At 49.4% G+C, this 12823-nt stretch overlaps 1 protein-coding gene across 1 annotated transcript in view; it reads left to right on the top strand.

Annotated features, from left to right (window-relative positions):
• The window catches only part of PRKX (protein kinase X-linked), a 77367-nt gene that overhangs the window by 26157 nt on the left and 38387 nt on the right, over positions 1-12823 (top strand). The window contains exon 2 of the mRNA XM_004768294.3: positions 2025-2193. Within this exon, the coding sequence (XP_004768351.1) occupies positions 2025-2193 (169 nt within the window). The remainder of the gene's footprint in view (positions 1-2024; positions 2194-12823) is intronic.

The following is a 12823-nucleotide window of genomic DNA, read 5'->3' as shown; positions in this document are numbered from 1 at the left end:
CTGAGTGCATTAGTAACCCGTTTGGAGTTCTGTGTGCTTTCAGCTGACCCTGCTCAGACAGAGTTTGAAAGATGTTGCCTCCAGCTTCGTTGTTTCCACGTTGCTGTGGAAAAATCTGAGTCATAGTTGGTGTTGTCTTTCACGTAGGCACAGGGAACGTCCAGATGCAGGTCAGACACTAGGGCTGAAAACGCAAAATATGATCCAATAAATGCAAACCCAGTGATGAAGGGGCTCCTTCCCCGGGGGTGGTGAGAAAGGTGATCAGGAGGAATGGTACCAGAGAGAGAAAGGAGGGGGAAGCCACATGGTCTTCTTTCTACCATAAAAATGAGACAACATGGCAGGACTTACAGGCTGCACTATGCTCTGTCCTGTTGGAGAGAGGGACCGTAGAAGCCCAAGGATTCATGTGTTTGCCCCAGTTCACAGATCAAACAAAGGGCAAATCTTTCAGCAGATGCTGGTGTCCCCAGCTATGTGCACCTAGCCCAACAGAAACCTCAGTGTCTTCCTAAAGACCTCTAAGCTCTGCCGGTTCATTCTCTTTACAGCCTACCCCCCCATAGCCCGCCCCACCCCACCTCCCATTTGGGACTCCATTCCACAGCATCTTACCCCATGTGACTGCCTTACCCTGTTTCAATTCTGTGTTCACTTCCCAGTGACCTTCCAATGAGCACACGCCTCATCATTCGCTGCTCCTTACACAACACTTGCTTTCCTGGGTTTTCACCGCTCCCTCTCTGCTCCTCCTAGGGTAAAATATTCATGATCGGAAACTCTGCCTAAAAGCCAAGGTTACTCATCGTGGGCCCCGCCCCTCCCCGCCACCAAGGAGGCAAGGAGATATATTTCACAGCCTGGCAATGCTCATTTATAGAAAACGCTAAAACAAAATGTTTTTGCTTGAGTGTGACTCTGTGCTCTTGCTCATGTTACCGTACGTAGGTCCTAACCCTGTGCAAGAAGAAAGGATGTCTGCCGCTGTGTGGTTGTGTTGGGAGGGAGGAGAGAGTCCTTTGTCTTCCCCACAGATCTTTCTTCCTTTCTCCCTCTTAGGTTAATTGCCATTTTTCCAACCAGAGAGCCTTCTTGTTCACCGTTCCCCAGACTTTCTTCCCCAGAAAGACCCCTTCCCGTGCCTCATTGCTTAGACACACGGTGATGGAAAACCCAGCCGACATGGATAAGCTCACTGGGCACCATGGAACCCAACGTTCACACGTACCAATTTACATTTTTCTGCCCCTCTACTTTACCTTTGCTCTAGTCACAGAAAGAATTCCTTTGGATCTTTGATCTCATGTTTGCATTAAGTGGTTGCCCACCGGTTTGACGGGTGGACACCATGCCCCACACTGAGGCACAGAGGAACAGGACAGCTTGACGGTGGAGAAAGAAGGTGCATTTGGGTTGGAAATGTCCCACCAGGGTACAAACGAGTGTCAGATTTCCTTGCATAGTTGTATTTTAAAATTTCACCCCAATCTCAGCCCTCTCTCTCTTTATATCCTACCCAAGTAGCCATCTTTTCCCCTATCATGTTGATATCTATCCCATTTTCCAGTCCTTAGCAAATTCTAAAATAAAGACCAAGTGCTTTGAGCAGGCATTAATTAACGTGTTCAAGAGCCTTCTTCATGAGCATCACGTGCCTAATACCTTTGCCTTAATCAAGAAATCCCAAAGAGAAATGCCACAACACACCTTTACCACACTTCTGCATCCCACCTGTCCTGTATGAGTGTGTGCTTATGCACATAGTCTCCACAGTGGCCCATATGTAGAGGGGATGGCCAGCTTTCCCTCTAATTCAAGAACATTTCCAAGGCAGATCTTTGTTAACCTGCCTTTGATATGTCTTTGTTGACGTGTGTGTCGTACATGCCCTCACCTGAAAGTTCCAGAATGGAGCTTCTTGGAAATACTCTCACCTGCCATATACCACGGTTGGGAGCTGCAAAAGCTGATGGATTCTCTTAAGGTCCTGATGCAGCCTGGTGTGCTGTCTCCCCCTCCAGGCACCGGGACATTTGGACGGGTGCAGCTGGTCAAGGACAAGACAGCCAAGCATTTCTTTGCTCTGAAGGTCATGAGCATCCCCGACGTCATCCGCCTAAAGCAGGAGCAACATGTACACAACGAGAAGTCGGTGCTGAAGGAAGTCAGCCACCCCTTCCTGGTCAAGCTGTGAGTCTCCCCCACCCCCTCCACTGCCTTCTCTGGGTCCTCTCCCTCTCTGAGATGCCGGGTCGGGGGTGGGTGTGTGAAGTGAGGTCACAGCTGGCCCTCTGGCTGTCTGGGACCAGAGCCTCTGCCTGGGCCTTGCTCCCATTCTGGGTGAGCAGTAGGAGTGTGGGTGGTCCCACCAGACACTCCATTCCCCTCATCCCCTTCTGGGTCACCATCACCAGTTCAGCCTCATTCATGCAGGTCACTCCTTGGGTTTCTCGAGGACGACTGTATCTCCATTTGGACACACCACAGATGTGCCCAGTTGAGGGTTCCCTGCACTAAACAAATAAATCTCTGTTCTCCCACCCTGTTTCCTAATACAGGATAAGACGATTCTGCACCCAGGTGCCAGAGATGGGAGGCCCAGATAGGGCTCTCTTTTTCCCCATCCACATTGTGGGTGCCTTCCAACCAGGGTCCATGTCTCCCCTCCACCATGTTCTTCTTGTTCCTTCTCATTCCCAACCCACAGCCCCTGCTTGAGCTGGGGCCCCCTGTCTCTGCCCTGATGTCCAATACTGGCCTCTCACCTGGTTTTGCCCTAGCATCCTTTCTTCCTTCCTTCCAAGGCATTCTTCATCTTCCAGCCATGGTGATCCTCCCCAGATGTCTGTCTGGTGACCTTCATTGGTACCTACAGATCCACGGGGAATAGTGACCCCGGAATCTGACCCGAGCCACTTAGGGCTCATCATGGACTGACCTCTGGGTTTACCTTCTGCTTGCTATCTCTTTCCCTCCACCCTGCTACCCGTGGTCCCATCTCGGAAAGCCACCTGCAGTAGGGGGGAAGTGCCACCTGCAGAAGGAGGCAGGTGCCATCCTTGTGGTCATTCCCTGCCTCTGGCAGGCCACCCCTCCCCTGCAGTGCCTCCTTTCTGTGTGTCTCCCCACCAAGCATCCCTCCCATTGGACCAACTCCTATCTTTCTTCTCTGATACACCTGTCCTCACACAGAGACAGCTCTTGGTTACAGCTCTGGAACATCTCCCGTGTATGCAGACTCTGAGAAGGACGTCTGTAAATGCACAGCTGCCCCAGCTTCCCATCCTCCAAGACCAAAGCAGCGTGTTGCCCAGAGTCCCTACTGTGTTGCATGTTTAATGAGGAGGAGAAACGAATAGGCTGAATTTTTGTTTTGTTTTGTTTTACTTTCCTTTTATGGAGCTGTGGGTGATCTTGTGCTGATAAAGAGGGGTCAGGTGCATCTCAGGGTTTCAAGTCCTGGAAACAGAAATAGCCAGCGATTCGGGGACTCAGCGTTGCTCACTCACCACGTGTGAATTCTCCCGTCCGGTCCACGGTGGAACAGCCATTATAAAAACGAGTGCGTTAGATCTTCTTCTGGAATTAAGGAAAGCGTCTAGTTATGTCTCTTGGAGGAACTGAAGTAGTGATTCTAGGGAGGATCATTAGCTCGCTAGGGTTTTAAATAAATATCTTCTGGAGACCTGGGCTCCGTTATGATATTGCCAGATTGCGGTCACGTGTCTAGGTCTTCCTTCCCAAGACAGGGAGTCTCAAGCCAACCACTTCATGGTTGAGAAGACACAACGACCATATGTTGACACATGATGGACTCTGGATGGGCTTTGTGATTGCAAAACTGGAGTGCAGGTCACAGTCAAATGTCGTCTTCTTATATGTCAAGTTTAGTGAAGGGTGTGGTTGAGGAATAGGAATGTCTCCTCATCATTAAATGAACATGGAATTTGAGGAACAATTCACTAGTCTTCTCAGAAGGGTTATCCTCATTGGCAGAATGTGGTAGGACGTCATTTAAAAATTTGTCTACCAATCCTGATCCATTTTTGGTTTCTCCCCAACAGTACTGAGATACTGCACAAAATGAGGCACGTTGTCGTGTCTGCTCAGTCCTGAAATGCTCAGATTCTGGAGAAATTATTATCAACAACAGATCCTTTGAAGATGTAAAGTGATGTGAAGTGATAAACATTTCCAGGTGACCGTTACGTGAAAATTATGGAAAATGAAAGTATCAGTCCACTTGGGCTACCATAACTCAATACCATGGAGTAGGGCACCTAAACAACACACATTTATTTCCCATAGTCCTGGAGGCTGGGAGTATGAGATCCAGGCAGAACTGAGGCAGATTCCCCCTGATGCCTCTCTCCTGGGTGTGTAGACCCCGTGTTCTCATTGTGTCCCTACATGGTCATCCCTCTGTGCATGTTTTGTCTTCCCCTTTTCTTTTTCTTCTTTTCTTTAAGAAGATTTTAAGATTTTATTTATTTATTTTTTTTATTTGAGAGAGGGACAGCACAAGGAGGGGAAGAGGCAATGGGAGAGTCCTATGGGATCTTGGTGTACCCTTCTGACCTCATTATACCTTAATCCCCTCTTTAAAGACCCCATATCCAAATATGGTCCCATTCTGAGGTCCTGGAGTTAGGGCTTCAACATGTGAATTTGGAGAGAGGGGATATAATTCAGCTATAACACCTACTTAGTGACTTGCCAAGAGTAGACCTCTCAGAGCACGTGGATCATATTACGATATTCTTCTAGTGCTTGCTTTTTTCTGTGTGTTCTCACTGGAGTGACATCAGGTGTGTCTACACACTGGGTATGAGTTGAGCTAGTGAAATCAGACTCTGGAAATTCTCTGAACATAGCACGGAGATCATGCTATGGATGGGATCCACGTTTATGGATGGGAGCCACAGAGTGTCCAGGTCCATGTGATGAGGGACACGTACTAGTGGGGAAAGACCATCCATGAAGAATGTATTTAGTCCCCCAGCTGCACAGGTTGTCTTGTGAATGGAGGTCACTTCACCCGACATCCTGCATCCCAGACTGTCTGAAAACATGGAGCAGGTTTTGCTTGCATTTCTTGAGGCCACGTGGAATGCTGCTGATTCTGGGTATCAAGCTGGTTATTTGGGCTTTGAAGTTGGGGTTGAGTGACTTGGCAAGTCCGCCGGCGGCATTGTCCGAGCTCAGTATGAGAACCGCTCCTCTAGTATTTTTGAGAAGATGTCAGGGGATTCATTAAATGCACATTTGAGAATAAGTTATGTTTGGGGATAAAGTCGTTCCAAAGGCCAGCTCAGCCCATGGCGATAATTTTAGAAGAGCTGAGTAACTTACATTCTGGGGTGCAAAATCCAGATTTCTGTGGGACAGAGGCTTGGGGTCTGCTCTTTGCCCTTTTGGGGGCATAGAAATTGCTGGTGTCCTAAAGTTGTTTGACTCCAGAATAGGGTTTTCTGCCTTGGCACCATTGACATCAGGGAACGAGATCATTCTCTGTGGTGGGCTGCTCTGTGTAATGTAGGAGCGTAAACAGCCTATCCGCACTCCTCCAACTCAGGCCAGTAGCATGCCATGTACATGTAGAGAGGAACCTTCCCCAGACCCTCCTCCTCCTCTCTCTTTGTGAGCATGTGTCCTGCTTGCCTGTCTCCTGGTAGAACCTAAAGCCACAGAGTTCAGATCTCACTGTCTGCACAGAAACGTGTCAGCACATGGCAGGTGTGCCAGCTCAAGGATGCCGAGTGCAGGGATGGGGAGGAAACACCCTGGGTACAGTACCCACCACACTCCAGACAAGGAGAGCAAAGAGATGGAGTTTTGGGAGCAGACTCCCGTGATTGTAGGGGCTGCCAAGTCTGAAATCCATGGGATTGGCCAAGTGATTTGAAACAAAGGTAAGAGTTGATGTTTATGTCTTGAATCTGAACTCGGCAGAGCCACCTTGGAAGCTGCTGACTCAGGCACAATTTTTATATAGCCGTCAGATCCAGAAGCAGAATACCCTCTTCAGTGGGAAACCTCATATTTTTTTGTTGTTGTTCTTTTTAAAAATATTTTATTTATTGACACAGGGAGCAACAGAGCACAAGTTGGGGAGGGAGGAAGAGGGAGTTGAAGAAGCAGACTCCCCACTGAGCAGGGAGTCTGACTCGGGGCTTGATACTAGCACCCTGGGATCATGACCTGAGCCGAAGGCAGACACTCAACCGACTGAGCTGCCCAGGCACTGACACTTTTTTCCTCGTAAAGCTGTCAGCTGATTAGATGAGGCCGACCCATCTTATGGAGAGTCATGTATTTCTCCTAATGTCTGCTGACAGTACATGTTAATCACACCACGAAAAAAAAAATTGTCTACACAGCAACATCAAGATTCCTGTTAGATCACATGTCTGGGCACCAGGGCCTCTTGGAAATGATCCACTCAAGTAGCCATCACAAAGGGCAAAAGCAAGAAAGCTTGAGTAGAAGAGCAGAGCCGTTCCCTCATCGGGCACTTGAAGTGCCCACTGTAGCGGACGGGTCGGGGGCTGCTCACCCAGACTGGATAAGGAAGTAGGACACATAACCTACAACCGCAGTGTCCAGATCTTGAGCAACACTGTGGCGAGAAACCCTGTTGCACGAGCCTCCCATCTCTGGCCTCCAGGGACCGTGTTCCCATGGAAGTCCGTGTGGATTCCCAAGCCTTTGCTTACACTTTCGCAGGACTGGGGAGTTTTACCCTCTTCTGTCCTCCGGGAGGGCAGCTCCTCCATCTTCCCTCCCTGGTTGGTGTTCTTCATGCCCCCTTTCCTGTACCTCTGGGTGACAAGGGCTTATTCTTCTCACTGCCTTGTCTTGGACATCTCGTGGTCAACTATGTTGATGCCACAGTCTTTATCGAACCCTCTGCACCGTGGGTTGGTTGGTCCCCATGGACTCAGAGGGGCTGCAGGAGGTCAAGGACAGGTCCATCTGTCCCAGGAACTAACTTGCAACCCCCTACACCTCTGTCTGACCTCCTCCCGTGTCCCGCTGAGTGTCTGCTTCCAGTCCCTCAACCCCCATCTCAGTCCTCTCTTATTTCTCCTTTCTCCTAACCATGCCAGGTTGGTTTTTGTTTGTTTTTCCAAGATGAGAAAATAACCACGTGTCTCCTGGATGCTTGTGACTGGTTGTTCCCATCATTCTGAAGGACGTACGAGAGTGTTTCTTGACCAGCAGCTTGTTCTCTTTCAGTGTTTGCATGTGTGCTTGCAAACTCTGGAGATGGAGATGGCCTTGCTTGCAAGCAGCTATTCCCATGTGGTGACGGCTCTTCAGGAAACGGGCGCCTTGCGTCTTTTGCTAAGGTGTCCCCCACCGCCCTGCCCACGGTGTGACCAGTTGATAGGCTTTCAAAGCAGAGCCCAGTGACTTTACCTTGGGTCTTGGTGGATGGGGGCGGTGGCCCCTCTTTCTGAGCCGCAAAGATGTGGGACCAGTATCGCTGGCCGCCGAGCAGCAACATTTGGCGTAGGACCTCTTGGTGTGCTCCGGGTGAGCTGTGCTGCCTGCCGTAGGGCGGAATCAGTCAAGCTTCTGGTGCAGGTAATGACAGTCGTGGATGGTGATTATGCTTCACCAGGGCTATTCTGGAAGCCTGCTTGTCGTGCTGATGTGATCTCCATCGGGATGGGAAGAATGATTCGCACGCCTGCATGGTTCCGGCCACCTTTACCTCTTCTTACCATGGGTTCCAGCGCTCAGACTTTACCTGATGGAAGTTGCTGCTTCCAGATTTCTCAGCCTGGGTGCACCTGACATTTGGGGGTGGATGTCTCTGTGACGTGGGGCGTCCCAGGCATTGTAGGACGCTGAGTAGCATCCCTGGTCTCCACCCTTAGATGCCAGGACTTCTGTCCTTTCCCAATTTTGACCATCCACATAGCTCTGAGCACCTCCAGCAATCCATTGGGGGGACAGAGCTGTGCCAGCTGAAAAAGCCAGTGCTGAAGACAGAGATGCAAGACAGTAAGTGGGCATGCATGGGGACCCACTCTCCGTTCCTGGACCCAGCCGCTGAGCCAGGAGTTCCATCACTGCGTCTGTGGTGACCAGCCTGTGGACCCCATCACGTTCCCTAACCTGGTACACCGCCTTGCATATGAGCAGAGCCAGGCTAGGGCTGATGTTGCCTAAAGCAACAATCTCTCCATGTCCACCAGCTTGGGTCTGCTCTCCGTGTCTCTTAGTCTGGAGTCAGGTAGTTGGCAAAGCTGTTCCTTTGTTGCCCATGTAGTCACAGGGGAAAGAAGACCCTGTTCTGACTCTCTATGCACTTCTGTCCATTTGAAGCTTAAAAATGCTGACAATGTGTCTTTGAGTTTTGGAGGTTCTGGGAGTGGCTGGAAGGGCAGCATCTGTGCCAGTGAGCAGTGGGGAAAAGCGGATGGGAAACAGGGCAGTCTGCATGCTGTGGGGGTACAGGTGGGAACATGTGTGCCCAGGTGCATTTGCTGGGCTCCTGTGCACTTGCCGGGGGTGGGGGTTTCCAGAAGCATGAGGAGGAGGACACGCTGTCCCCACATGGCCCAGTAATATACTGGGTATGGCATACTCTCAGCAGCCTGGGTGGGGGGTGAAGTGGAGCCTGTTTACAGAGGGGCAAGAGGTAGCTATCTCTGGAGAGAGTGGTGCACAGCCACCAGCTAGGGGCCATCAGAACCACTGGTTGTAGGCAGGGGACCCTTGAGGTCAGGAGCCAGAGGACACCCTGGAATGGGGGATGGAGCAAGCCAAAGGTACCTTGGGGCAGATCTGGTTGCCATGGTGACAGGTCAGAAAGTAGAAGAAACTTTCCAGAGCCTCAGGTTGCACAGAGAGGTGAGCAAGAACAGATAGTGTGACATCCACGGGAGGTGTCTCCTCATCTTATATAAGGGCAGAAGTCCTCTGCAGCATCACAAGCCATTACGATAGACTCTTTAAAGGAACGAGGCTTGGCTTTTGGGTCAGTTAACACCTTCAGGTAGGAGCCCTGCCACAGACTTTGCACATAGAACACTGTAGTCAGTGTTAACAGCGGAAGGCGCTGCTCTGAGCTGAGGTCAGGGACAGGCTGGGGGCCCAGAGTCAGAACGTCCTGTGTGTTCCTTGTCACTGTAAACTACAGCCTATATTTTTTTTTTTTTTTTTTTTTGCTCTTCATAGGTTCACATCTACTCTTGAATATACTTAAAAATTTTAATTTCTCATTGCTGTAAAATGCACCTAAACATGAAGTTGGCCACTTTACCTATCTTTAAGTGCACAGCTCAGTGGCATCGAGCACATTCACGCTATTGCATCCCCCCTGTCATCTCCAGAACTTTCCATCTTTCCAAACTGAACCTCTGCCTCCATGAAGCAGTCACTCCCCGTCCCTGTATTCCAGTCCCTGGCCCCACCATCTCTCTGTCTCTATGGATGGGACTCCACTAGGGACCCCATATACACGGAATCAGGTAGGATGTGTCCTTTTGTGTCTGGCTCCTGTTACTCGCCACCATGGTCTCAAGGTCCATCCACGTCATAGCTGGTGCAGGAAACGTGCTTTTCAAGGCTGAGTCATATTCTATTCTGTTCATGGACCTCATGCTGTTTATCCACCCATCCCTCCATCCACCCACCTACCCCTCCATACATCCATCCAGTCATCCACCTATACACCAGCTCATCCACCCATCCATCCATCCATCCATCCACACATCCATCCATCCATCCACACATCCATCCGTCCATCCACACATCCACCCATCCATCCATCCATCCATCCACACATCCATCCATCCATCCACACATCCATCCGTCCATCCACACATCCACCCATCCATCCATCCATCCATCCACCCCCCCATCCACACATCTATCCATCCATCCATCCATCCATCCATCCACCCCCCCATCCACATCTATCCATCCATCCATCCATCCATCCATCCATCCACACATCCATCCATCCATCCATCCATCCAACCATCCACACATCCATCCATCCATCCACACATCCATCCGTCCATCCACACATCCACCCATCCATCCATCCATCCATCCACCCCCCCATCCACACATCTATCCATCCATCCATCCATCCATCCATCCATCCAACCATCCATCCAACCATCCATCCATCCATCCATCCATCATATCCATCATCCATCCATCCATCCACACATCCATCCATCCATCCATCCAACCAACCATCCATCCATCCAGGAACACTTGGATGGCTTCCACATTCTGGCTCATAAATAATGCTGCTAGGAACCTGCTGTGTACACGTGTCTGTTCCAGTCCCTGCTTTAACTGCTTGAATGCATTTTCAGTTTCTAATTCTATCTCCTTCCTCTTGGTAGAGAGATTTAAGATTTTCTCTTTTCGGGTTTTCTTTTCTTCAGGTTGCCGTGCGCAGGGCTTTCCTATCTGCTTCCCACCCTCCCTCATCACCAGGTCATCCCATGGGCAGTCTGATATGGATCTTTTGTGTCCTTCAAGTGCATGTGCACACACAAACACACACACTGGGTTTGGGCATTATCGCAGTATATTATACACACCCTTCCCTCTATTTCTATCTTACCTTTGTGGGGATCCCTTGTGGGGGGTTTTGGGAGAACACATTTGGGACGTTTCCATCGGGACAGGTGTGTATGTGGGTGTGCATGTGCTCCAGAAATCCCCACATGACCCCTTTGCTCTGGATTTTGTACTTAACGATTCCAGCCAAGCCATGCTCTTTCTTCCATCCCAGCTTCCCCCTGAGCTGGATGTTTGAGTCCTCCTTATTCCCAGCCTGCTCTGCTCAGATGCCTCCCAGACAATTGAGAGTCCCTCTGTCCAAACATGAATTGTTGACTTTGCTCCTGGCCTCCTATCCCCAATCAGTACTTCCTTTTGGTTTCCCCAAATGGCCCTTCCAGCCCTCCGGGCACCATTTTGGATCCTCTTTTCTTTGCCTCCATGGACACTCCAGCCTGGGATCCTGCCCTTTCCTGTTGTAAATCACATCACCACATCCATCCAGATCTGTCCAGTTCAGTAGCATCTTCACAGAAGCTACTATACACAGTGTAGTGTGAATGAGCTACTACTACAGCTCACCCATATCCCTTTCTTTCTCCTGAGCGTCCACTCCAGATCCTAGGCTAAGGCTTCCTTTTGGTGTAACTGTTGACCTGGGCAATTCTCTGCAGTCAAATCCCATGGGAGAGGGAGGTTCCCTGTGTGCATACGATAGAATTCAAGCTCTTTGGCACAGAGTTGTCCCAGTGTTGTCCTTGTGCCTCAGTTTCCAGGCTTTTTGGATGTCCATTGGATAGTCTCTTTTGCCAGAGGTTCATCCTGCCTGCGGGTCCCTCCTTCCACCCACTCTTGACTCCCTCCTGCCATCCTGTGTTTCCTATTTACACTCAGCTCCCCAGTTAGCCTGCACGGCTCAAGACCGTCAACACTAGACCTGCCCTTTCCATTGCTCTGTATCCAGATTGTTGCCTGACGCACAATGAGGTCCTTGGTCAGAATTTACCCAGTAAGGGTGCCTGGGTGGCTCAGTCCATGAAGCGTCTGCCTTCGGCTTAGGTTATGATCCCAGGGTCCTGGGTTTGAGTCCCATGTTGGGTTCCCTGCTCAGTGGGGTGTCTGCTTCTCCCTCTACCTGCTGCCTACTGCTTGTGATCTCTCTCTCTCTTTTGGATCTATAAAATCTTAAAAAAAAAAAAAAAGAAATTACCCAGTAAATGAAACAAAGAGCAAGTTGAATGTGGAGGTGAATAGAGTTGTGTTTCAGGAGTTGTTGATCCACAGTGCTCATGCAAGACTCTTAATATATACCAAACTTTAGATCCACAAATGCCTCTTTCTCTCATACCACTGGTGACAAACCTGCTTATGTCTTTTTGCCCTTGAGTTTTGTTGTTTACAGACTCCATACAAGGGGCCAAGTCCTACAAGCAATGGGAATGAATTAACCACTGCTTTGGCTGATGCCCTTAGTACTGTTTCTCAATTTCTAAAACCAGATTTGAATTCATGTAGTGCCACCCGGACTCCTCCTCCCTTCCCACAAGCCCCAAGTGATGACCTAATGCTTGTCAATGTTTTTGGAATAGTAATGTCAGCATCTCCTAAAATATTTTGGTTCTTACTCATAATGCCCAATGTTAACCATTCTCTCCATATAAGAGAAGTCTAATTCATGCAAATATGAGGAAAAGATGCCTGTGGAATTTTTTTCCCCCCTTTAAGATATTTATTGGACTTGAGGAAAGACAGGGAGGGGAGCTTGGGCCCCCACACATTTATTTTTTCCCCACAGTCTGTTTTTGAGTCTTCATGGAGTACGTTTATTTGAGAGCTGTTACTTCTCAAGGATACTGGAGATGGATTGCGCTGGACTGTGATGTGTGTAGGTAGGATTGGCTGTCCACTTAAGATAGAGTGCCCTTTTTTGGGTTGTAGTTGGTACTTTGTTGGATTTTATTGAGAAATTTGTGCAACAAATGGGCTACAAATGTCTACAGGGCTAGTTCTCCCCACTCAGTCATTTGTCTGTGATTTTTGTCACTGTGATAATCTGATTGTAGACATTTGGTCTTTGTCCCTGCCACTGAGCTCTTAAAACCCTTGGAATTTCCTCGGTGATAAGAGTGACAAAGGTGGTTTTTGTTATGTGAAGAAGTGACTTTGGGAAACACCCTAGAGGCAGGGGCTGGTTGCCTGGGAACCAATCCTATAATTGGAGGGTTAGAATTCTTGGTCCTTTTGCAGAGGGGCGGAGGGGCTAGAGGCTGAGTTAATCCCC

This window comes from Mustela putorius, unplaced genomic scaffold (assembly GCF_011764305.1).
Source record: "Mustela putorius furo isolate JIRA1106 unplaced genomic scaffold, ASM1176430v1.1 tig00003836_pilon_pilon_pilon, whole genome shotgun sequence".
Taxonomy (NCBI): Eukaryota; Metazoa; Chordata; class Mammalia; order Carnivora; family Mustelidae; genus Mustela; species Mustela putorius.
The sequence above is the reverse complement of the archived record's forward strand: the minus strand, read 5'-3'. Positions and strand labels throughout refer to the sequence as shown.